At 35.1% G+C, this 25,060-nt stretch overlaps 1 protein-coding gene across 8 annotated transcripts in view; it reads right to left on the bottom strand.

Moving 5' to 3' along the window:
• CFAP20DC (CFAP20 domain containing) overlaps nt 1-25,060 on the bottom strand; it is a 265,772-nt gene that overhangs the window by 74,991 nt on the left and 165,721 nt on the right. For 3 of the 8 annotated variants that reach the window (XM_068558750.1, XM_068558752.1, XM_068558756.1), the window contains 4 exons: nt 24,252-24,368; nt 22,977-23,099; nt 20,277-20,611; nt 8,084-8,461 (listed from right to left, as the gene is read on the bottom strand). In XM_068558750.1, coding sequence (XP_068414851.1) covers nt 8,084-8,461; nt 20,277-20,611; nt 22,977-23,099; nt 24,252-24,368 — 953 coding nt within the window. Of the gene's footprint in view, nt 1-8,083; nt 8,462-20,276; nt 20,612-22,976; nt 23,100-24,251; nt 24,369-25,060 lie in introns of those variants that run through there. The other 5 variants (XM_068558754.1, XM_068558751.1, XM_068558753.1 and 2 more) reach the window with 5 other exon arrangements.

Genomic DNA, 25,060 nt, shown 5'->3' with positions numbered 1-25,060 from the left:
GAAAAAAGAATGAAAAGAATTGAGGACAGTCTCAGAGACCTCTGGGACAACATTAAACACACCAATATTTGAATTATGAGGGTCCCAGAAGAAGAAGAGAAAAGAAAAGGGACTGAGAAAATATTTGAACAGACTACAGTTGAAAACTTCCCTAATATGGGAAAGGAAATAATCAATCAAGTCCAGGAAGCACAGAGAGTCCCATACAGGATAAATGCAAGGAGAAACACGCCAAGACACATATTAATCAAACTATCAAAAATTAAATACAAAGACAAAAATATTAAAAAGCAACAAATAACATACAAGGGAATCCCCATAAGGTTAACAGCTGATCTTTCAGCAGAAACTCTGCAAGCCAAAAGGGAGTGGCAGGACATATTTAAAGTGATGAAAGGGAAGAACCTACAACCAAGATTACTCTACCCAGCAAGAATCTCATTCAGATTCGAAGGAGAAATTAAAACCTTTACAGACAAGCAAAAGCTAAGAGAATTCAGCACCACCAAACCAGTTTTACAACAAATGCTAAAGGAACTTCTCTAGGCAGGAAACACAAGAGAAGGAAAAGACCTACAATAATAAACCCAAAACAATTAAGAAAATGGTAATAGGAACATACATATTGATAATTACCTTAAATGTAAATGGTTTAAATGCTCCAACCAAAAGACATAGACTGGCGGAATGGAAACAAAAACAAGACCCGTATATATGCTGTCTACAAGAGACCCATTTCAGACCTAGGGACACATACAGGCTGAAAGTGAGGGGATGGAAAAAGATATTCCATGCAAGTGGAAATCAAAAGAAAGCTGGAGTAGCAATTCTCATATCAGACAAAATAGACTTTAAAACAAAGACTATTACAAGAGACAAAGAAGGACACTACATAATGATCAAGGGATCAATCCAAGAAGAAGATATGACAATTGTAAATATTTATGCACCCAATATAGGAGCACCTCAATACATAAGGCAAATACTAACAGCCATAAAAGGGGAAATCGACAGTAACATAATCATAGTAGGGGAATTTAACACCCCACTTTCACCAATGGACAGATCATCCAAAATGAAAATAAATAAGGAAACACAAGCTTTAAATGATACATTAAACAAGATGGACTTAATTGATATTTATAGGACATTCCAGCCAAAAACAACAGAATACACTTTCTTCTCAAGTGCTCATGGAACATTCTCCAGGATAGATCATATCTTGGGTCACAAATCAAGCCCTGGTAAATTTAAGAAAATTGAAATTGTATCAAGTATCTTTTCCGACCACAATGCTATGAGACTAGATATCAATTACAGGAAAAAATCTGTAAGAAATACAAACACATGGAGGCTAAACAACACACTACTTAATAACCAAGAGATCACTGAAGAAATCAAAGAGGAAATCAAAAAATACCTAGAAACAAATGACAATGAAAACACAACAACCCAAAACCTATGGGATGCAGCAAACGCAGTTCTAAGAGGGAAGTTTATAGCTATACAAGCCTACCTTAAGAAACAGGAAACATCTCAAATAAACAACGTAACCTTACACCTAAAGCAATTAGAGAAAGAAGAACAAAAAACCCCCAAAGTTAGCAGAAGGAAAGAAATCATAAAGATCAGATCAGAAATAAATGAAAAGAAATGAAGGAAATGATAGCAAAGATCAATAAAACTAAAAGCTGGTTCTTTGAGAAGATAAAGAAAATTGATAAACCACTAGCCAGACTCATCAAAAAGAGAAGGGAGAAGACTCAAATCAATAGAATTAGAAATGAAAAAGGAGAAGTAACAACTGACACTGCAGAAATACAAAGGATCGTGAGCGATTACTACAAGCAACTCTATGCCAATAAAATGGACAACCTGGAAGAAATGGACAAATTCTTACAAAAGCACAACCTTCCGAGACTGAACCAGGAAGAAACAGAAAATATGAACAGACCAATCACAAGCACTGAAGTTGAAACTGTGATTAAAAATCTTCCAACAAACAAAAGCCCAGGACCAGATGGCTTCACAGGCGAATTCTATCAAACATTTAGGGAAGAGCTAACACTTATCCTTCTCAAACTCTTCCAAAATATAGCAGAGGGAGGAACACTCCCAAACTCATTCTACGAGGCCACCATCACTCTGATACCAAAACCAGACAAAGATGTCACAAAGAAAGAAAACTACAGGTCAATATCACTGATGAACACAGATGCAAAAATCCTCAACAAAATACTAGCAAACAGAATCCAACAGCACATTAAAAGGATCATACATTATGATCAAGTGGGGTGTATCCCAGGAATGCAAGGATTCTTCAGTACACGCAAATCAATCAACGTGATACACTATATTAACAAACTGAAGGAGAAAAACCATATGATCATCTCAATAGATGCAGAGAAAGCTTTTGACAAAATTCAACACCGCTTTATAATAAAAACCCTCCAGAAAGTAGGCATAGAGGGAACTTTCCTCAACATAATAAAGGCCATATATGACAAACCCACAGCCAACATCGTCCTCAATGGTGAAAAACTGAAACCATTTCCACTAAGATCAGGAACAAGACAAGGTTGCCCACTCTCAGCACTATTATTCAACACAGTTTTGGAAGTTTTAGCCACAGCAATCAGAGAAGAAAAAGAAATAAAAGGAATCCAAATTGGAAAAGAAGAAGTAAAGCTGTCACTGTTTGCAGATGACATGATACTATACATAGAGAATTCTAAAAATGCCACCAGAAAACTACTAGAGCTAATCAATGAATTTGGTAAAGTTGCAGGATACAAAATTAATGCACAGAAATCTCTTGCATTCCTATACACTAATGATGAAAAATCTGAAAGAGAAATTAAGGAAACACTCCCATTTACCATCGCAACAAAAAGAATAAAATACCTAGGAATAAACCTACCTAGGGAAACAAAAGACCTGTATGCAGGAAACTATAAGACACTGATGAAAGAAATTAAATATGATACCAACAGATGGAGAGATATACCATGTTCTTGGATTGGAAGAATCAACATTATGAAAATGACTATACTACCCAAAGCAATCTACAGATTCAATGTAATCCCTATCAAATTACCAATGGCATTTTTTACGGAAGTAGAACAAATAATCTTAAAATTTGTATGGAGACACAAAAGACCCCGAATAGCCAAAGCAGTCTTGAGGGAAAAAAACTGAGTGGGAGGAATCAGACTCCTGACTTCAGACTATACTACAAAGCTACAGTAATAAAGACAATATGGTACTGGCACAAAAGCAGAAACTTAGATCAATGGAACAAGAGAGAAAGCCCAGAGATAAACCCACGCTCATATGGTCAACTAAACTATGACAAAGGAGGCAAGGATACACAATGGAGAAAAGACAGTCTCTTCAATAAGTGGTGCTGGGAAAACTGGACAGCTACATGTAAAAGAATGAAATTAGAACACTCCCTAACACCATACACAAAAACAAACTCAAAATGGATTCGAGACCTAAATGTAAGACCGGACAGTATTAAACTTAGAGGAAAACATAAGAAGAACACTCTTTGCCATAGATCACAGCAAGATGTTTTTTGATCCACCTCCTAGAGTAATGGAAATAAAAACAAAAATAAACAAACGGGACCTAATGAAACTTCAAAGCTTTTGCACAGCAAAGGAAGCCATAAACAAGACAAAAAGACAACCCTCAGAATGGGAGAAAATATTTGCACATGAATCAACGGACAAAGGATTAACCTCCAAAATATATAAACAGCTCATGCAGCTCAATATTAAAGAAACAAACGACCCAATGCAAAAATGGGTAGGAGACCTAAATAGACATTTCTCCAAAGAAGACATACAGATGGCCAAGAAGCACATGAAAAGCTGCTCAACATCACTAATTATTAGAGAAATGCAAATCAAAACTACAATGAGGTATCACCTCACACCAGTTAGAATGGGCATCATTAGAAAATCTACAAACAACAAATGCTGGAGAGGGGGTGGAGAAAAGGGAACCCTCTTGCACTGTTGGTGGGAATGTAAATTGATACAGCCACTATGGAGAACAGTATGGAGGTTCCTTAAAAAACTAAAAATAGGGGCTTCCCTGGTGGCGCAGTGGCTGGGAATCTGCCTGCTAATGCAGGGGACACGGGTTCGAGCCCTGGTCTGGGAGGATCCCACATGCCGCGGAGCAACTAAGCCCGTGCGCCACAACTGCTGAGCCTGCGCGTCTGGAGCCTGTGCTCCGCAACAAGAGAGGCCGCGATGGTGAGAGGCCCGCGCACCGCGATGAAGAATGGCCCCCGCTCGCCGCAACTAGAGGAAGCCCTCGCGCAGAAACGAAGACCCAACACAGCCAAAAATAAATAAATAAATAAATAAAAATTAAAAAAAAAAAAAACAAAGCAATGAGCGAGCATCCTTGAGTATATGTATTTATTAAAAAAAAAAAAAAAAAAACCTAAAAATAGAATTACCATATGACCCAGCAATCCCACTACTGGGCATATACCCAGAGAAAACCGTAATTCAAAAAGACACATGCAACCCAATGTTCATTGCAGCACTATTTACAATAGCCAGGTCATGGAAGCAACCTACATGCCCACTGACAGACAAATGGATAAAGAAGATGTGGTACATATATACAATGGACTATTACTCAGCCACAAAAAGGAACGAAATTGGGTCATTTGTTGAGACGTGGATGGATCTAGAGACTGTCATACAGAGTGAAGTAAGGCAGAAAGAGAAAAACAAATATCGTATATTAACATATGTATGTGGAACCTAGAAAAATGGTACAGATGAACCAGTTTGTAAGGCAGAAGTTGAGACACAGATGTAGAGAACAAACGTATGGACACCAAGGGGGGAAGCCGCAGGGGGCTGGGGATGGTGGTGTGATGAATTGGGGGATTGGGATTGACATGTATACACTGATGTGTATAAAACTGATGAATAATACGAACCTGCTGTATAAAAAAAGAAATAAAATACAATTCAAAAATTCAAAAAAAAAAGATAATAGAAAATATCAGTCAAACTAAGAGCTGGTTCTTTGAAAAGATAAACAAAATGGACAAACCTTTAGCTAAACTCATTAAGAAAAAAAGACAGTAGGCTGTGATAAGTAACATAAGAAATGAAAGAGGATAAATAACAGATACCACAGAAAGACAAAGGATTATAAGAGAATATTATGAACAACAAATTCGACATATTATGCCGACAAATTAGACAACCTAAGAAATGGACAAACTCTTAGATTCATACAACCTTCCACGACTGAATCATGGAGAAACAGAAAATCTGAATAGACTGATCACTAATAAAAAGATTGAAACATTAATCAAAAACCTCCCGAAAACAAAAGTTCAGGACCAGATGGCTTCACAGGTGAACTCTACCAAATATTCAAAGAAGATTTAATACCTATTCTTTTCAAACTCTTCAAAAAATTAAAGAGGAAGGAATGATTGCTAAGTCATTTTACGAGGCCAACATTACCCTTATGCCAAAACCAGGCAAACTCAACACAACAAAAGAAAATTACAGACCAATATCTTTGATGAACATAGATGCAAAAATCGTCAACAAAATATTAGTAAACCAAATACAGCAATACATTAAAAGGATCATATTCCATGATAAAGTGGGGCTTATTCCAGGGATGCAAATTGGCTCAACATTCACAAGTAAATAAATGGGATATACCACATTAATAAAACAAAGGATAAAAAGCATATGATCATCTCAGTAGATGCAGAAAAAGCATCTGACCAGATTCAACACCCATTTCTGATAAAAACTCTCAATAAAATAGGTATAGAAAGAACGTACTTCAACATAATACAAGTCATATATGACAAACTAACAGCTAACATCACACTCAATGGTGAAAAATTGAAAGCTATCCCTCTAAAATCAGGAAAAAGACAAGGATGTGCAAGGATGCACACTCTCACCACTCTTATTCAACACAGTAGTGGAAGTCCTAGCCAGAGCAATTAGGCAATAAAAAGAGAGAAAAGGCATTCCAGTTGGAAAGGAAGAAGTAAAACTGTCACTATTTGCAGACGACATGATTTTATATGGAGAGAATCCTTAAGACTCCACCAAAAAAACATTAGAAATAATAAACAAATACGGTGTAGTTGCAGGGTACAAAATCAACATACAAAAAAATCTGTTGCATTTCTGTATGCTAACAATGAGCTATAAGAAAGAAAAATTAAGAAAACAATCCCACTGACAATCACAACAAAAAGAATAAAATACCTAGGAATAAATTTAAACAAGGAGGTGAAAGACCTGCAAACTATAAGACATTGTTGAAAGAAGTTGAAGACACAAATAAATGGAAAGATATTCCATGCTCATGAATTGGAAGAATTAACATACAGACATTAAAATGTCCATATTACCTAAAGCAATCTACAGATTCAATGCAATCCCTATCAAAATCCCAAGGAATAAAAAATAAATAAAATAAAGAAATATTAGTTGATGGTAATGATGTGTCTATTATCTGCACTAGGTAATCCACTCTAACACGCTTAGAACATAATTGAACCAAAATTTTACACTGTAACACACACAGAATACTTAGGACATGACAAATTAAAAAAAGCTTTAATGCTTAAAAAAAAGGAATATAAGTGTCATTTGTTCTGCATAGCCTCATTTGTTCTCTAGTTTCTAAGGGCAGCTATGGGGGAATTGAAGGAAGAAAAGTACTCACACAGGAAGGAAAAAAATCAATCTGATGGACATGAATATAGCCACCAAACTAGCCTAGGGATTTATTCAATGACACTGCTTTACTGTTAACCTTCACTCATATCATTTATTATTTGGGGAACGGCTGCAAAGAGACCAGAAAGTGAATAGAATAACGATGTTTTTATGTCTCCTAATGTAGATTGTTATTGAAAATCTATCAATTTTACTGGCAAACCTTTGGCTCAAAAATAAGATCTTCATTTATAACTTGCAGGCAGTGATAACTCAAATTATGAGAAGTAACTGGGAAATAAAAAATAACTATCATGATAATTATCTTTCTCATTAAAAACATGAGGCATTCTGTAATCGTTGGGATGTGCAAGATACTCTTTAACATCTGCTGCTACTGAGCTAAAACACATCTAAACAGGAAAGAAAATATATTACTGAGTGTTACTCTTGCACTGTTGGTGGGAATGTAAATTGATACAGCCACTATGCAGAACAGTATGGAGGTTCCTTAAAAAGCTAAAAATAGAACTACCATACGACCCAGCAATCCCACTACTGGGCATATATCCTGAGAAAACCATAATTCAAAAAGAGTCATGTACCACAATGTTCATTGCAGATCTATTTACAATAGCCAGGACACGGAAGCAACCTAAGTGTCCATTGACAGATGAATGGATAAAGAAGATGTGGCACATATATACAATGGACTACTACTCTGCCATAAAAAGATACGAAATTGAGTTATTTGTAGTGAGGTGGATGGACCTGGAGTCTGTCATACAGAGTGAAGTAAGTCAGAAAGAGAAAAACAAATACCGCATGCTAACACATATATATGGAATCTAAGAAAAAAAAAAAGGTTATGAACCTATGGGCAGGACAGGAATAAAGATGCACATGTAGAGAATGGACGTGAGGACACAGGGAGGGGGAAGGGTAAGCTGGAACGAAGTGAGAGACTGGCATGGACATATATACACTACCAAATGTAAAATAGATAGCTAGTGGGAAGCAGCCGCATAGCACAGGGAGATCAGCTGGGTGCTTTGTGACCACCTAGAGGGGTGGGATGGGGAGGGTGGGAGGGAGACACAAGAGGGAGGAGATATGGGTATATATGTATATGTATAGCTGATTCACTTTGTTATAAAGCAGAAACTAACACACCATTGTAAAGCAATTATACTCCAATAAAGATGTTAAAAAAAAAAAAGAAAATACATTACTGATCACCCAAATGATGAAAAATAGATACTGCTGCAAACATGTGCAAAGTGGAACAGAACAGAACACAGCAGGATGTATTGCCCACACATGTAAACCAGAATGAAACCACTTACAGATACTTCAGGGATCGGTTTCAACTTCTCCCCTGACATTTCCTGTAGGGAGATGTTGTATATTGAAGATGACACTTGATGGGCTGGTAGGTCCTTTGCTTTGATAACAGGACCTGGAATTTTTGGAGAGGATTCACTCCTTCTTCCAGGGGGAGAAAGGCATGGTGTAGGCACCAAACTCGTTTCAAAGTCTTTTTTATCTATCTGCTTCACCAAGGAATTCTGGTTTTCTGATGCTCCTGCTTCTGTGTAGGCATTTTTTAGATATCCTTTACTTGTCCACCTCGCAGTCTTCCCCAGCACGTTCTCTAATGTTAACTGAGTTAACCTTGGAGGACTAGTCGTTGGGTCGGTTGAACCCCGGACACTGTGGTTACCCTACACAGAGGAACAAAGTGAAATCATTTTGAGCTGAAACTTGTGGTGAATAAGTTACTGAGTACAAGTTCTTAAGAAGTTCATGTATTCTCTGAATAAAGCAAAGTACACATACATATACTTTTATATATATATACTATTTTATTCTGCAATAAAAAAAATAAACTAAAAACAGCAATGCAAACAGGCATAAGTCATTTGCTAAGATGCCCTGCTATGTTTGCCTCTGGTCTTGGTAAAGCATGTTTTTTACCACTGAGTAACAAGAGTACATTTAGGAAATAGTCGCTCAAATATATTCATTCCAAAGAAAGTATGAAAAAGAAGAGGATCCATAAGAAGTTACCTAAAACTTCGGAATTGTATACTTCGGCTTCCTGATAAGCTAACTCCATGAGAAGAGAAAGAACTGGAACTTACAGAATTTACCTTATTTATGTAGGGAAATGCTACTTTTAAAACAAGCTGGCCTATCAAAGTATTTTTGCCTTATATTTTTGTACGAAAGTTTTACTGTTCAAGAGCAATAGATAATAGAGCATGTTTTGTGAAATATTTTTCTTACGTGAAAATTTCAATTATAGAAAGTATTCTTCCACAAGACATGAACCTCACCAAATATAATTATTTGGAAAGCTGAAAATAAAAGCTAGAAACATTTTACTAATGTACAGTTCTGGAATTATCCCTAAAAATTTTAATTTTTAAAATCTGAGAAAGGAGAAATTACAAACAAAAAAATCAATGGCCATGATGGTAAATAAGGAAAAAGAGAAACACAGTGTTATTTCAGTTGGTAGATTTTTTTCTGCTATAAAACAATAAATTTAAAGAAAAAACTAGTGTGATGATTGCTTATACTTGTCATGAGTTTTTCTAACTTGTCTTATCTGTTTAAATATATAATAAACAAACAGAACAGAAAAAAATCAACAAAAGCAGAGTACATTTAAAGACATTATTTGATGTCTGAGACTGTACTATCTTACTTTCTGTTTCAGTAAGCTATTCCACTATCCTTTCATTTATAGCCATACAGAACCAAACATCTGGTTATTCCCCAAATTTGGCATTTTTAAATAAAATATTTGAATGACTGATTGAACTGTTCAGCTTCTTCCTGAATGTTTGGTCATCATACACCTCAAGATACAGATCACTATCTAAGGTGAAATTTCCATTTCAGTAGAAGTGAAGTATGTGTAACGGTGAGAGAGCCTGCTTTAGGTTGGGCACAAGACAAGAGAGGAATTTATCAAATCTTTTAATTAGAAGGGATCCATCTGTCTGTGTATCTGTCATTGTTCTGCCTCTCTTCCTTTCTTCCTCATCACGGGCTACGTATTGCTCTATGTGCTGCAGATGCTAGGAATATAATGGTAGGCCAGAAGTTAACCCCTGCCATCCAGGGGCTTTATCCCAAAGACAACAAGGGGTCACTGAGTGATTTGATGGAGGAGAAGAATGTCATGATGGCACAAAATAGGAGGTATGGGAATGAGTTTGTGTGGATATTGTTTGTGGTGTGTCTGAAGTGTCTGTGGAGATAGTAGTAAGGGAGGCCAATTAGGAGACTATGAAATTGGAATGATTAGAAATGCTGAGGTGACTTGCGTTAATTCAGTGGTGGTGATGATGGAGGCTGGACTGATTTGAGAGTTCTGTAGAAGGCAGACTATGTTGTACTTAGTGACTCTGGAAAGCTTTTACACGGAGTCTGCAATCCTTAACCCTAGTCATGTCATGATTTTCCTTTCTTATGGAAAGCAGTTGGGATTATCAGACAACTGTGCTCTCAAGAAAGGTACACTTGGGTGTAAGAACCTCTCCTAAGAAATAGCTTGCCTATCTGTAGTAAAGAAAGAATTGCAGAGTGTCTAAGGATCTTTTACAAACATTTCTTCTTGGTATTCATTCTGGGCCTTATTTTCTTTGTCTATGCTGGCTTGATCTTCTGATACGTATATTTATTTATAAATGATGGAGAAATTTATTATTCAGAGTCCCAGATAGGGGAAAGAAAAGATGGTGATTGGGTGTCAATCCATGGGACCTTAGTTTATGTCCCAAGTGGAAAAATAAGAGAGGTAAGAATATTTCCGCCCTTGTGACAGTACCGCGAGGCCTGAGCTGCAGGCACTGAGCAACTCTCTCTTTGCTGTACGTTTACTGAGTGAGCTTGTCCTTCACCACATCCTGGGAACCCTGAGGATGTTCACATGACTGAAGAACTCTGCCTTCAGGCAGAAAACTGGAAAGAGTGCAAGAGACCTGAAAAATGCCTAGTGTTCTGAATTACTAGGTAATGGAGTGGTGACTCTTGCAATTTTTGTTTCACAGAGACAAAAAGAGAATAAAAGCTTAGCCAATTTTCTAAAGAAAGGTAAAAAGAAAACAGAACAAACATCTTCCAGGCCTTGGTTTTAAGAAGGAACTGGTGGAACTAGGATAGATTTTTAAAATTCAGTCTGGTTGCTAGACAGTGTTATATCTTCTCCAACTTAAAAAAAAAAATTCCAGTTTAATTTCCTATAATTGTTATATACAATTGACAATGGGATTTCTGTGACCAGAATACCCTCTACTTATTCGTTTCCATCATATTTTCACAGTAAAAAATAAGGCACATGTACGGTGGATTTAAAACAGATTGTCCCTAAAAACAGGCTGGCTAAGGGGAAAAGGTGTAATTATAACTCTTTGGACCAGAATCTCTGGATCACTCTGGGATTCCATTTTGTATATGACATAAGTAGAAATTAGGAGCTTTTGCAATAAACATTAGTTCAATAAATAGTTATTAAGCTCCTACTATGTGTAAGGCATTTTCTAGGGACTATATAAGATACACAGGTAAGAAGAAAAAGGACACTGCCCTCGAGAGGCATAAAGTCTAATAGCAGAAAGATAGATACCTACAAAAGTAATAATTTCATAAGGTAGAAGGCAGTACATTTCATTTAAAAGTTTCAGATGTACTATTATGAGGATTTAGAAGAATGCATGGACAGCCTGATGTTTGCTAGATCATTTAAAAAAAAACTTTAAAAATCAATACATTTGATAAGAAGTGTATTTTTTCCACCTGTAAGTGGATCAGAGCACTTTTCTTCCTTCTGTAAGTTTACTCAGGTGTATTTCTTTTTGCTTGGCATGAGCAGTGATTATATACACAGAACTATTCATGAGTATGTACAGGGACATTTACCTCCCATTTTCCTAAGATATACCCTGGTTTGGAGATGGGTCAAGAAATGGTCAGATTGAGCTGTGTTCCCTAATAGGTATTCATTCTCTTCGTAGTATTGCATTTCCACAGTAATATGCTTCTATGCTATTTTAAATATATGGAAAAGACAAATAACTGGGGAATCTGTACAGAGCACAAAAGGCTTGCCGATTTTGGCTGCCCCAGAACCACTAATTCTGGTCTATCCCAGATTTTTAAAGGGGAATTAGGATAAATGGGAAAGGCAAGACAATATACGAGACTAATAGGTTGATTTGAGTTGTGTCAGCTTCTATTTTAGAGAGGAATTAAATGGAGAATAAAAAATAGTATAGTATTTACTAGTAGTGGTGTACTGGCAAAACCTTCCTCCTTTCTTTAGTAATGCTTCTGACTTACTAAAATAGATGATATAGGTATAGATGACGTTTATTGCTTTCACATATGTAACACATGTGGGCTTGACATGTCTGTATTAATTTTATACTAAATAACATATACATTTGTTACATGCATAAGAAGTTTACTATAATCTGATTGAAAAATAACCACTTTTCCCCCTTTGGTTTATCATTTAGCTACTGAAAACCTGCAGAGCAATTCAATATAATTTGTCAGAGTAGTAAAGAATTTGTTACGCTGTTTTCATATTCCAATCATCTGTTCATCTGTTTCTCAGAAGAACAAATACAAAATGTTTTTGATTTAACTTAATATATTTTTTTTAAAAGTCCAAATCTCTTGAACTGTTTGTCTTCTGGGCTCAGAAACATTTGTTTGTTAAATATTCAATCACGCCCCAGTGCCAGGAACATCAATAGAGTTTGTCTGATTAACTGTAGCACAGCATATGTACGCCGAAGATGAGAATGATTTCCCCAAGGACCCAGCACTTCCTCTGTTGAACTATGTTTCTTAAAAGGACATGCAGATGGGCACTTGGACAATAATTTTTGGATGTGCAAAACGAATCGCTCTTGCTGAGTTGTAATTTTAAAAAGATAATTTTAATGGCTCAGGAGGGCCACCTACTTGGAGATGGGACCCAGGCTCTTTGTATTACAACTTTAACGTTGAGTGAGTCAGGACAGAACTCTGTTTTAGCCTTTGTAAAAAGTGGATGATCATGTTTATTTATATTTCAATTGATTTTTAATTCAGTCCACCAGGAAAAGAATCTACATAACATTCTTAAAAGTTCTGAACAAAACACATCTGCAATATTCCACACACACTTTTGATGGCAGTTTTGAATTTGTAATTGAGATAGAGTCAGCAGGAGTTTTACGTTTGTCCAACGTTTTAGTGATTAAATGTGTGAACTGACAGACCTTTTAGTTGAACAACAGCACTAGCGGACAATAGAGACGATACAGGTATATACTTCGGTTGTCAACTAAAGAGCAAAATTATTTGCACAAATATAGCTAAAGATATTAGTCATAACAGAATGAAAAAATCATTTCTTCTTTGATGATAGCAAGATTGACCATTCAAATGTATCTTAAATGTTTTCACTAACAACCATCCCCAAGGAGTATTTCTAACTTCTACCTCTTGAATTTAATAGGAAACTAGTTAAATAATACCAAATAAAATGAAAGGAAGATGTGACTGTTTCTAACAAGTAACTAATTCGCAGCATGCTTGATATTACAAGAACTTGGGCAAATTACTTTTGTAAACATCTTTACCTGTAGCCAATGATGCCTCACAGACAAATCATAGCAGAAGTTACAGGGACTGTACTGGATGGGTAAACATCATCATGTGAATATTTGGGGAAAATGATGAGACTCCTTTAATTGTTCAAGACAAAAACATATTTTCCTTATAAGTTAGACTTCATGCTCTTTAACTGATAAAACAAAGGTTTCTTGTGAAAACTCCTATCTATAACCAAATATATACTTATCTGCAAATATTGATCTTTAAGCAAAAGTTGTATGACATTATTCTAAGGAGACAAGAGTTTTATAACCTTCTCTTCCTGCCTATAACAATGAAGGGCCAAGTTACAGGAACCAACTTTTTCAGGGAAGAAGAAAGCTTCAAAAGATAACAATAAAGATATGTAGATGTGAACATCCTAAAATAATTACTCACATAAAAATAAATATTAAATTTGCCTGGTAGGTTTAGAGAGTATGTTATGTTGTAATTCATGATATACAGAAATACAAATGCAAGCAATACATTCAAAATAGAATTCTTCCATTTTTTTCAAACAAATTGACTTGTAAAGTTTTTTAAAGGCTACACAGAAATATAGCTAGCCTCATGTGGAGTAAATACCATTTCTATTGTATGTATGTAAATGTGTGTGAGAATGTTATTCAGAATTACTAGTCAAGCATGTAGGGGTGAGTGGAAAACAAAAATGAAATGAAATAGTTTAACTACTGAGTGCTAAAAAAAACCCTTGAAAGCAACAATACCAGGAAAGCTGAGAGAAAGGACTAAAATGGTCCTTTTAATCTGTTTGTAAATTTGTTTTATAGGTCTTAACAGAGTTAGATGAAGAGAAGATCTAAGAGCCTCCTAGCTAATTTGAACACTATAAGTAGTCAGTCCACATAATTCATGTCCAAATATGGATAATTTTTTGGCTCAAATGTTCTAGTTTGGACTGTTACGTAAGAAAAACTACCTAGCTTTGCAACTATCTACTTTAGTACCTGATACATAGATAGAGTTTGGAGAAAATGACTATATTTCTAGAATCCACCAGAGGGCAGACAGCAGAAGCAAGAACTACAATCCTGCAGCCTGTGGAACAAAAACCACATTCACAGAAAGATAGACAAGATGAAAAGGCAGAGGGCTATTTATTAGATGAAGGAACAAGATAAAACCCCAGAAAAACAACTAAATGAAGTGGAGATAGGCAACCTTCCAGAAAAAGAATTCAGAATAATGATAGTGAAGATGATCCAGGACCTCGGAAAAAGAATGGAGGCAAAGATTGAGAAGATGCAAGAAATGTTTAACAAAGACCTAGAAGAATTAAAGAACAAACACCTAGAAGAATTAAAGAACAAACAGAGATGAACAATATGATAACTGAAATGAAATGCAATCCCTATCAAATTACCAATGGCATTTTTTACAGAACTAGAACAAAAAATCTTAAAATTTTGTATGGAGACACAAAAGACCCCGAATAGCCAAAGCAGTCTTGAGGGAAAAAAACGGAGCTAGAGGATTCAGGCTCCCGGACTTCAGACTATACTACAAAGCCACAATAATCAAGACAATATGGTACTGGCACAAAAACAGAAATATAGATCAATGGAACAGGATAGAAAGCCCAGAGATAAACCCACGCACCTATGGTCAACTAATCTATGACAAAGGAGGCAAGGATATACAATGGAGAAAAGACAGTCTCTTTAATAAGTGGTGCTGGGAAAACTGGACAGCTACATGTAAAAGAATGAAAATAGAACACTCCCTAACACCATACACAAAAGTAAACTCAAAATGGATTAGAGACCTAAATGTAAGACCGGACACTATAAAACTCTTAGAGGAAAACTTAGGAAGAACACTCTTTGACATAAATCACAGCAAGATGTTTTTTGATCCACCTCCTAGAATAATGGAAATAAAAACAAATATAAACAAATGGGACCTAATGAAACTTAAAAGTTTTTGCACAGCAAAGGAAACTACAAACAAGACGAAAAGACAACCCTCAGAATGGGAGAAAATATTTGCACATGAATCAACAGACAAAGGATTAATCTCCAAAATATATAAACAGCTCAGGCAGCTCAATATCAAAAAAACAAACAACCCAATGCAAAAATGGGCAGAAGACCTAAACAGACATTTCTCCAAAGAAGATATACAGATAGCCAAGAAGCACATGAAAAGCTGCTCAACATCACTAATTATTAGAGAAATGCAAATCAGAACTACAATGAGGTATCACCTCACACCAGTTAGAATAGGTGTCATTAGAAAATCTACAAACAACAAATGCTGGAGAGGGTTTGGAGAAAAGGGAACCCTCTTGAACTGCTGGTGGGGATGTAAATTGATACAGCCACTATGGAGAACAGTATGGAGGTTCCTTAAAAAACTAAAAATAGAATTACCATATGACCCAGCAGTCCCACTACTGGGCATATACCCTGAGAAATCCATAATTCAAAAAGACACATGCACCCCAATGTTCACTGCAGCACTATTTACAATAGCCAGGACATGGAAGCAACCTAAATGCCCATCGACAGATGAACAGATAAAGATGATATGGTACATATATACAATGGAATATTACTCAGCCATAAAGAGGAACGAAATTGGGTCATTTGTAGAGACGTGGATGGATCTAGAGACTGTCATACAGAGTGAAGCAAGTCAGAAAGAGAAAAACAAATATCATATATTAATGCATATATGTGGGACCTAGAAAAATGGTACAGATGAACCAGTTTGCAGGGCAGAAATTGAGACACAGATGCAGAGGACAAACGTATGGACACCAAGGGGGGAAAGTGGTGGTGGTGGTGGTGGTGGTGGTGTGATGAATTGGGAGATTGGTATTGACATGTATACACTCATATGTATAAAATGGATAACTAATAAGAACCTGCTGTATAAAGAAATAAATAAAATAAAATTCCAAAAAAAAAAAAGAGAGTTAAGGAAATGTGCCCAAGCTCAATTCCAGGTTCATCTTGCTCGGCCACACGACCTTGAACAAGCTATTTCACTCTTCTGACCCTTACTCTGTTCATCTATAAAATGGTGTCACAAGTAGTAACTAATTCCCCTGTACGCATATATAATGCTTTGCATAATGGCACCAACTATTATTAAGTGTCCTATTATTATTAAGTCCTAATGGCACTAGCTATTATTAAGTGTCCTACTTTTGTTAGGTCCAAATTCAGCATATTGATTCATAGAGCTCACAATAATTTCTATCAATATTTCTACATTTCTATGTCCAAATTACAACCAACCACACTGACATGACATGGTAATTAGATGGCATTATGCTTCCACAGAAAAATCTTTATTTGGCTGTAGGGCCAAAACCTACAAAACAACACAAAAAAAAAAAAAAAAAAAAGAAAATGACTATATTTCTAGATAAAAAATTGAATTAGAGAAGTAATAAAATACTAATATAAAGCTAACTATTTCAAATCACCAACCAGGTACATATACCCAAAGCCATGTTGGGAATAATGGCATAAAATACAAAACAGAGATGATAATAGTAACATGCTTTTTTCTTTTTTTCTTTCAGAAGCCGCAATTGTATGAAAGGTACTCTGTTTTAACAGCTTTCCTAGATAATTCATTTTACGTGGTAGTCTTGATTTTATAACTCACCACAAGATATATTTCCATAGCGTGCTTTTCAGATAAGAAGTACAAATTCAAAATTAATTGAGTATCAGGAAAATTAGTATATATGTCTGCCTAGGGAATAAAATGTATAGTAAAGCCAAGGCTAAGATGAGACTATGCAAAAAAAAAAAAATCATACTTTTAAGGCTCTCACACTGATGAAGATCTCAAATGTGAACTGATTATTAGGGACTTAAACTACAAAGAATCACTGAAAGCTTATTTTAATTAGTCTTTACTGTCATATGTGTATTTTTTCTCTATCATAATACCATGATTGTGCCTAGTTTTTAGCTTCTGAATACATCTAACTTCCCTTTAAAAATATTCAAATGGTCTAACACCAAATAAAGTCTTTTAACTACAAGTTATAAACTTCAAGCATAATAAGTAATGCAATTATTACTCATTTGTCCACCATTATTTATAGTATGACATTGTTTTCCTTAGATATAATAGTGTTACTCTAACGATATAACAGTCTACAATAATGCAGTTAGGGACTTCCCATGTGCTCCAGTGGGTAAGACTCCAAGCTCCCAATGCAGGGGGCCCGGGTTCAATCCCTGGTCGGGGAACTAGATCCCACATGCATGCTGCAACTAAGAGTTCGCATGGTGCAACTAAAAAAAGATCCCACACACGGCAGCGAAGATCCTGAGTGCTGCAACTAAGACCTGGTGCAGCGAAAATAAATTAATTAAAAGAAAAGAAAAGAAAAGAAAAGAAAGGCAAGTTTAAAAATAAATAAATAAATAAAATAATGCAACAATAGTAAGAATGCCTAAATCAACTGATTTTTCTTCAAAGACTATATGTAAGTAAACATTTAAGATATGTAATCTGTAGATGGGTGGGATGCGGGGGGTGGGAGGGAGGTCCAAGAGTGAGGGGATATATGTATACATATAGCTGATGTACGTACTTCATCGTATAGCAGAAACTAACACAACATTGTAAAGCAATTATACTCCAAAAAAAAAAAATTAACAAATAAACCCCCCAAAAACAAAAAACTAAGCATCCAGAACATGAAGACAGATTCACTGTATTTTGAGAGCAAAACAAAGGAAGTGTTTTGTAATTTTGACAAATTAAATTTAAACTTATTCTTAAAAAATAAATAAAATAAAATATGTAATCTAATTTCCCTTTGACTTATATAATAAATGGGAGAAATAATCCTACAGAAAAAGAATTTACAAAAAAGCTCCCAAAAAACCAATTTGGTAAAAAAGGGATCATTACAAATTCTAGAACTTGTTTAAATATAGCCTAGCACTTTTGTTAGTCATCTGTATTTTAGTTTGTATCTTGTTATTGCCTCTAACAGCAAACCTCAAAGCTTGCATAACATGGCAAGGCTTCTGCCCCTCTCTCTGGCTGCCACTCTTAGTAGGCTCTGACTAAAGGTGGGCCAGGGCAGGTGTTAGCAATGATATCGTCCCACTACAGACTCAAGCCATATTCTGATGGTCTTGGCACAGGGGTGACCAGAGAGCTATGCCAATCAGAGCTTTGAAAATGCATGATAAATTAATTTTCAATTTCATGTAGTTGGTAACAAGTACATGTCTGCACAATAAATGTTGAAGGGTGTCAGAAGTAGAGTAGCTAGTAGCAAAAGAAAGCACATAAAGTGATAGCAAATTAGAATATTCAGAACTAGTATTCTTCATTTTCCCATAAAACTCTATTGCTTCTTCTCAAGGCTTTTCCTTCATATAGGTGGAGAGGTAAGTTCCTCATGGGGTGTTATTTAAAGGGCTGTTTCCACATAATACTTCCCTCAGAGTTTTCCAGAGAACTATTATTTCCTACCTGCCATGACATTGCCCCCATCACAGTAATTCTTTTGAGTTAGGTAAGCTGTGCACATGGGAAGGGGATGGGCCTACCCCATTAACAAAATGGTATGATTTATCAGATTAGCCAATTAATACTGTATAAGAATTGACAGTTGGGATGGGGGCAATACTAGATACTGAAGACTAATGTTCATTTTATAGTTTTATAGCTTAAATTTATGTAGGGTGAAAGGGATAAAGTTGTTCACAGCACATTTAAAATGTACTGTTTATGCATTTATGCATAAAGGGGTTTGTAGTAGGTTTATGTTTGGTATCACTAATAGTTTCATCACACTCATAAGTAAGGAGGTTATAAAAAAGGATTTCACCATGCACTTTGCTACAGAAACTCATTAAAAGTTGCAAAAAACCATAATTACTGCCGAAACAATCTCACCATATTCTCAACTGGCTCTGAAGGTAGGGGCTCTGGACTTAATCTATATCCCACTGTTGAAAGGGGTATTCTTAATCAGATATAGTTGTTAAAAAAAAGTTTTGTAAGCATACAAAAAAAGTTTTTCTGATTATTTCTATAATTTCTACATATAAATGATTTGTATAATTTCACTAAACCATAACTTGACTATAATCTGCTTTTAAGATAATTATTTTTTCTAGAAAATATAAATGCCTATTATTAAAGAACAATGCTAAAGAAATTTCACAAATAAATTCATTTCATATGGGGAAAAAGAGTTATATTAAGTTTTAAACAAATGTTTCAGAACTATATTCAGTTTGATATTTAATTAGTTATTAAAAAACTTTTTATGAATTTACTGATTTATGAGATATAGTTGTATTCTAAATAATTGCAAACAGAAAACCTCCTGTAAGGCAAGCCCCAGCACTAATCCATGATTCATTACCCAAACTTTAACTGGCACAACTCTTGAAATTCTGGGACCATATGGAAAGTAATGAGTCCTAATAGGTCTAAGGTGAAAAGATGGCAGGGGAGTTAGGAAGCCAGAAAAGTGTCAATTCAGAATGCTTAGCAACTGCAACACAATTTCCCCAGAGATCTAGAACAATGTGTTCTCAATATTTTACTGGACATGCTATCATATAACTAAACTGCATATTATTTCTCACTCTGTGAGGCAAAGATTAAAATGAAAAAAGAAAATCAAACCAAAAACTGGTTTCCATAATTAAAAATGAAAATGGCTGACTGTTAATAAAAAAGGCAGCAATTTAGAGTTACCATAACAACCTGAGGCAACTGTTGACTAACATTGCAATCTGCTGCATTTTTATAAATAGCAGTTGACTTCCCCTCCTTCATTTCAACTAGTTTCAGTGCTTAGTTGGAGACAACAGAACTGTGCTTTAGAACTATTTCACTCATCAAGCAATGTACCTCTTCGGTGCTGTCACCACCATAAAAATCATCCTCCAATTGGGTGTCTCTCCTTGTTACACTGGTATCCTTTTTTAGATCCAAAATAAATGGGCACCCCTCTGGGGACATATTCTGAGTCTTTCCATGAGGTGCTGATCGTGGTCTTGATGAAAAAGTGAAAATATCCTTTGGAACAACCTGGGTTTCCTCTGTCTGTTGGTCATGTTCATTTTTCTTGCTGGCTTCTAGCCACAGGTGTGAGGTGTTGCAGGAGTTTTCATCCAGAAGTAGAGACTGCGTGCTGGAGGCCAAATGGGGGATGTGGTCATCATTTTCAGGAAATATCCACTCATCTGACATTTGCAAAAGATGACAAAAATTAGAGCAGTGTTCCATAAGTGTTATTTCAGGCAGGTAGTTAGGTTAACATTCCTTGTTGCTGAAACAGAGATTTATCAAATAATGCAAAAGCCAAGGAAGGCAATTTATCCACCATCTTGTAACCTGCTAAACATTTAACCCACAGATAGTGCTTATAGATACGGGCAACTCATTTGTACTTCCTCTCCATCTGAGTTGAAACACTGGTCAGGAAATTTGTAAGTCTGAAATAATTATCACCTGTCTTGCAGCAAGTTCTTTATAGCACAGCCTCATTAATTTGGTATTTCAGAGGGGGAAAATCTTCCAAATTTAAAAGGGTTTGAGTTACTAATTTCTTTTAATTTCAGGGGGACAGAGTACTTAACAAGCTCTTTAAACAAAGTATCTGGGCCTTGTTCAGATTATAAAACATGGAGGAGAGGAAAACCATGAAAAGGCTGACAGTCTTTCCCTCTCCATTCTACTCATCGGTACAGGACAATTCATAGATTAAACTGACTAGACTTGTCAATAGCAAATCCACAGAAATATTTGTTAATGTGACTGGTGAATTCTGCTGGTGAAAAGGACCTTTAAGTTTAATTTTAATTCAATTTTAGGAGAGAATGTTTTGATATGAAAATCTTTTTGCACATTGTTTTCTTTAAAAGTACTATATACTACAACTGAGATAATTTTTATCAAAACTTTAAAAAGTTTTAATCTTTATTCAACATTGAAATAGACTTTATAATTCTATGACCTAGAAAAAACAAACCTCTATAATAAACATTATTAAAAGCAGGTTTACTTTCTTCTTTAGAATGACTGCAGGAAAAGTTGAGCATTTTCTCAACTTAGTCTTTTTTTTTTTTTGAAATTTATTTTTTGCTGCAGTGTGTCAATGGTGAAAATCTTACAAGAATTTGTGTTCTGCAGAACCACAATGTAGACGTGGTAATTTTACTCCTGACTCTTGAATTATGTTATATTTATCATCACAAGAAGAGTAACCAAGAGCTAAGATTTGCTCACTTGAAACTTTAAAGCTAACACTACAAAAGCAAAAGCAGAAAGCAAACAAAAAGACCTTTAATAAAAATTATATTGGTGGCACAAATAAAATTGTATTCTTCTCAACTGTATTCACCTATTTCTTAACCTAAGACTATGATTATGTAACATAACTTGCCTATAAAAAGGGCAATAAATACACATTTATTAGAGAAAATCTATTAGGGACAAGGCTTTCATATTTTCTGTAGGTAAATGGTCAATAACAGGTTGAATATATCAATACCCAATCTGACCACATTCACAGAAAATGTGGAGGGTCCTGAGTCAGTGTTAGCTGTGGGCAGGTGAAATGAATAGATTCACTGGGTTGTCCTCTTTTGGACAGCAAACTTTTGCCTGGTGCTAAGCACCTAGTAGGTGCTTTGTAAACACAGTAGGTGCTTTAGTAAACCTTGAATACGATTACAAAAACCAATGTGTTGCATTACGTACAAGGATACGTAAAGAAAATAGGAGGAAAAGATCCTGGGGATCTTCGTTATGCAGTTAAACAACTTGTATGACCTAGCACCAAACATATTATTAACTGTCAAAAAGTCAAAGTAAAAGAAGTGTTCTTACACCAAAAGAACTCTAATTATCTCACTACCACATGCTTTTTTGGAATTTGCAGTTTTACCTCAAGTATTTCCATATCAATTGTAATGAATAATTTGGTGTGTTTTCTTAGGAAAATATGTAAATTACTGTGTAATCACAATATTGCAGCAAACAAGATAAATGCAAGAATGATCACCTAAACATCTAATTAGTTTTTCTACACAGTCAGATTTATGCTAGAGACACTAATTGCGCCTAACATTTTAATGAAGGTTTCAACACTGCATAAATAAGACTGACAACCTACAAACAATTTCCATTTATTTTCCTTTTTCCCTAGCTCAAAAACAATTTGCTTTTGTAAAAGTACCACACACCTGCTAGGCAAGATATGTTGATGGGTTCAATGCTCTACACTCCAACCGTCTCCATTATAAAGAGGATTGGAGAAGTGCAACAATAGATAATCTTTGGGGAGGGTGACAATGTTATGTGAAAACCTCAAAGTTTTAAACTTTCATTCTGAACAGGACCGCTTGTGCATTAAAACTTGAAAATAAAAATACTCCTTCATCCATTAAAGTCTGACATAAAATTGGGGTTAAAAAGAGATTGAAAAAAATGATATATTTTAGCAAGTGACTGCATCATGACTTTTCAAAATGACTGGGTTTGAAATATTTAACATATTTATATTTTATTAATCGTTAGCAATTATGGTATAATAAAGATGCTAACCTGCTTGATCAGGAGACTGGGGTGCTGGACAGCTGGGGTTCAATGTCTCTGTTCTCTGTTGGGACACAGTGGTGAGGACAGTTGTTGCTTTATGTTCATTTCTGTTATTTCCTGAAGAATTGCCTTTATTGGAATAAATATTTTCCTCTATATTACTTCTTTTGATATATATATACACATTAATTTTTGAAGAATGGTACTGTGGTATACTTTTCTATTTGATTATTGAAAAGCAAGTTAGAGGTGACAATACAGATTATATGCAGTTTTTTTCTTTTTCAGGAGAGTATTTTAAGATGAACTCAGCTGAATTTTTGTAGAGGTTCACCTTAAAATTCCTTGATATTTGCATGGGGACATTTTAAATTTAAGTTTTACAGTATGCAATAAAAGGAATTCCAAAACCCATATAATTTTTAAAAGGTCCTATATTTTTTACTTTGGTTCCATATAAAATGGAGTGTATTTTCTTTAAATTACAATTTTTACTGAACTCAACTCTTTCAAATGAAGCTCTTTCCTTCAGCACCTTAAGAAAAATGGATACAGGCATTATTGCAGAAGTAATTTTTCTATCTACTATTTTATAATAATAACATGAAACCTAGCAAGCAGAATTTTGGCCTACCCAAGGAATCTAACATTTTTGAGAAATTATGCTAACAGATGTGTACATGATACATTCTGGGCTTGATTCAGGATAGACTAATGCATGTGTATACAAATCTATACATGCATGCCTCAAATCTAATATTTTAAGCAATAACTATAATAGCCAACTATATTTATCTAATGCTTTACTGGTTACAAAGAGTTGAAACTTTAACCTACATTACAGTAGATGGCAAGGAGTCCAAAAGGAGAGACAGCAAATGTAAAAAACAATCTAAAAAGGGCCCAATTTAAAAAGAGGAGAGATAAATGAAAAATGAAAAATGATGAGTTACGTTCAATTTTAGTGAAGTCTGCAGGCAGGAACTTCTAACGAATTTGGGCCATTTAAAAAAATCAATAATTTAAGCTTATTCAGCCTTTGAGAGTAGAAGTAGGAAGTCCTTTATTTTTGTGGTACTGTCTATTTAATCCAACAAATCTCTGTTAGGGCTCTAGAGCAATTCTTTTGTAAAAAATCTGATTTCCATAATCCTTGTAGAACAGATATTTATATTTTAAATGAATTGGTTCATAATCCCTTGAAATTTACAACCTGCAGAGAGAGATTCCATTGCTCTGAATAATATACAGATATAAGATAGTATTGAATTAGTACCATACCGCTGGGTGTCTCTGTCCTTTCTCTGCTGGTTCTTTTTAACTGTAATCTTCTCCTGTTATTATTCTTATCGGCTGATGGTTCTTGAGGGGGATGTGGATGCATAATATGCAGATTGGCTGGTACATTTTCATGTTAAAGAACAAAAAGCCAAAACAGAAAGTACTATATAGTTTGAAATAACTCAGTAAATATAATTACAGCTGTAATGAGAATGTTCATGTATCATTTTGACAAAATGTAAAGCTGTATAAAAAACACAACTTATTCCTTTATAGGAAATAGGTGTTTATTTCTATTCCAATATTAGAATTGTATCAGGCTTTCATTACCAAATGTAAAATAGAGAGCTAGTGGGAAGCAGCCGCATAGCACAGGGAGATCAGCTCGGTGCTTTGTGACCATCTAGAGGGGTGGGATAGGGAGGGTGGGAGGGAGACGCAAGAGGGAGGAGATATGGGGATATATGTATATGTATAGCTGATTCTCTTTGTTATAAAGCAGAAACTAACACACCATTGTAAAGCAATTATACTCTAATAAAGGTGTTAAAGAAAAAACAAACTACTAATACATTTTATTCATGTAATATAACCATATAGAGAGCTACAAGTAATTAATGTTAATCTTGCAACATGCTATATTAAAAAATATTTTAAAATGAAATTGACAGCCAACACAGAAAAATTATTTTTTCCTTTAAAAGATTTAAGTCTGATTCAACAAGAGCTTAGAGGGTAGTTTCCAAAAGAACCCTGCAGAACTGAGATCAATCTTGAAGAATTCTTAAGTGTAATTTAATTCTGTAACA

This window comes from Eschrichtius robustus, chromosome 12 (genome assembly GCF_028021215.1).
Source record: "Eschrichtius robustus isolate mEscRob2 chromosome 12, mEscRob2.pri, whole genome shotgun sequence".
In the NCBI taxonomy this organism is placed as follows: domain Eukaryota; kingdom Metazoa; phylum Chordata; class Mammalia; order Artiodactyla; family Eschrichtiidae; genus Eschrichtius; species Eschrichtius robustus.
The sequence above is the reverse complement of the archived record's forward strand: the minus strand, read 5'-3'. Positions and strand labels throughout refer to the sequence as shown.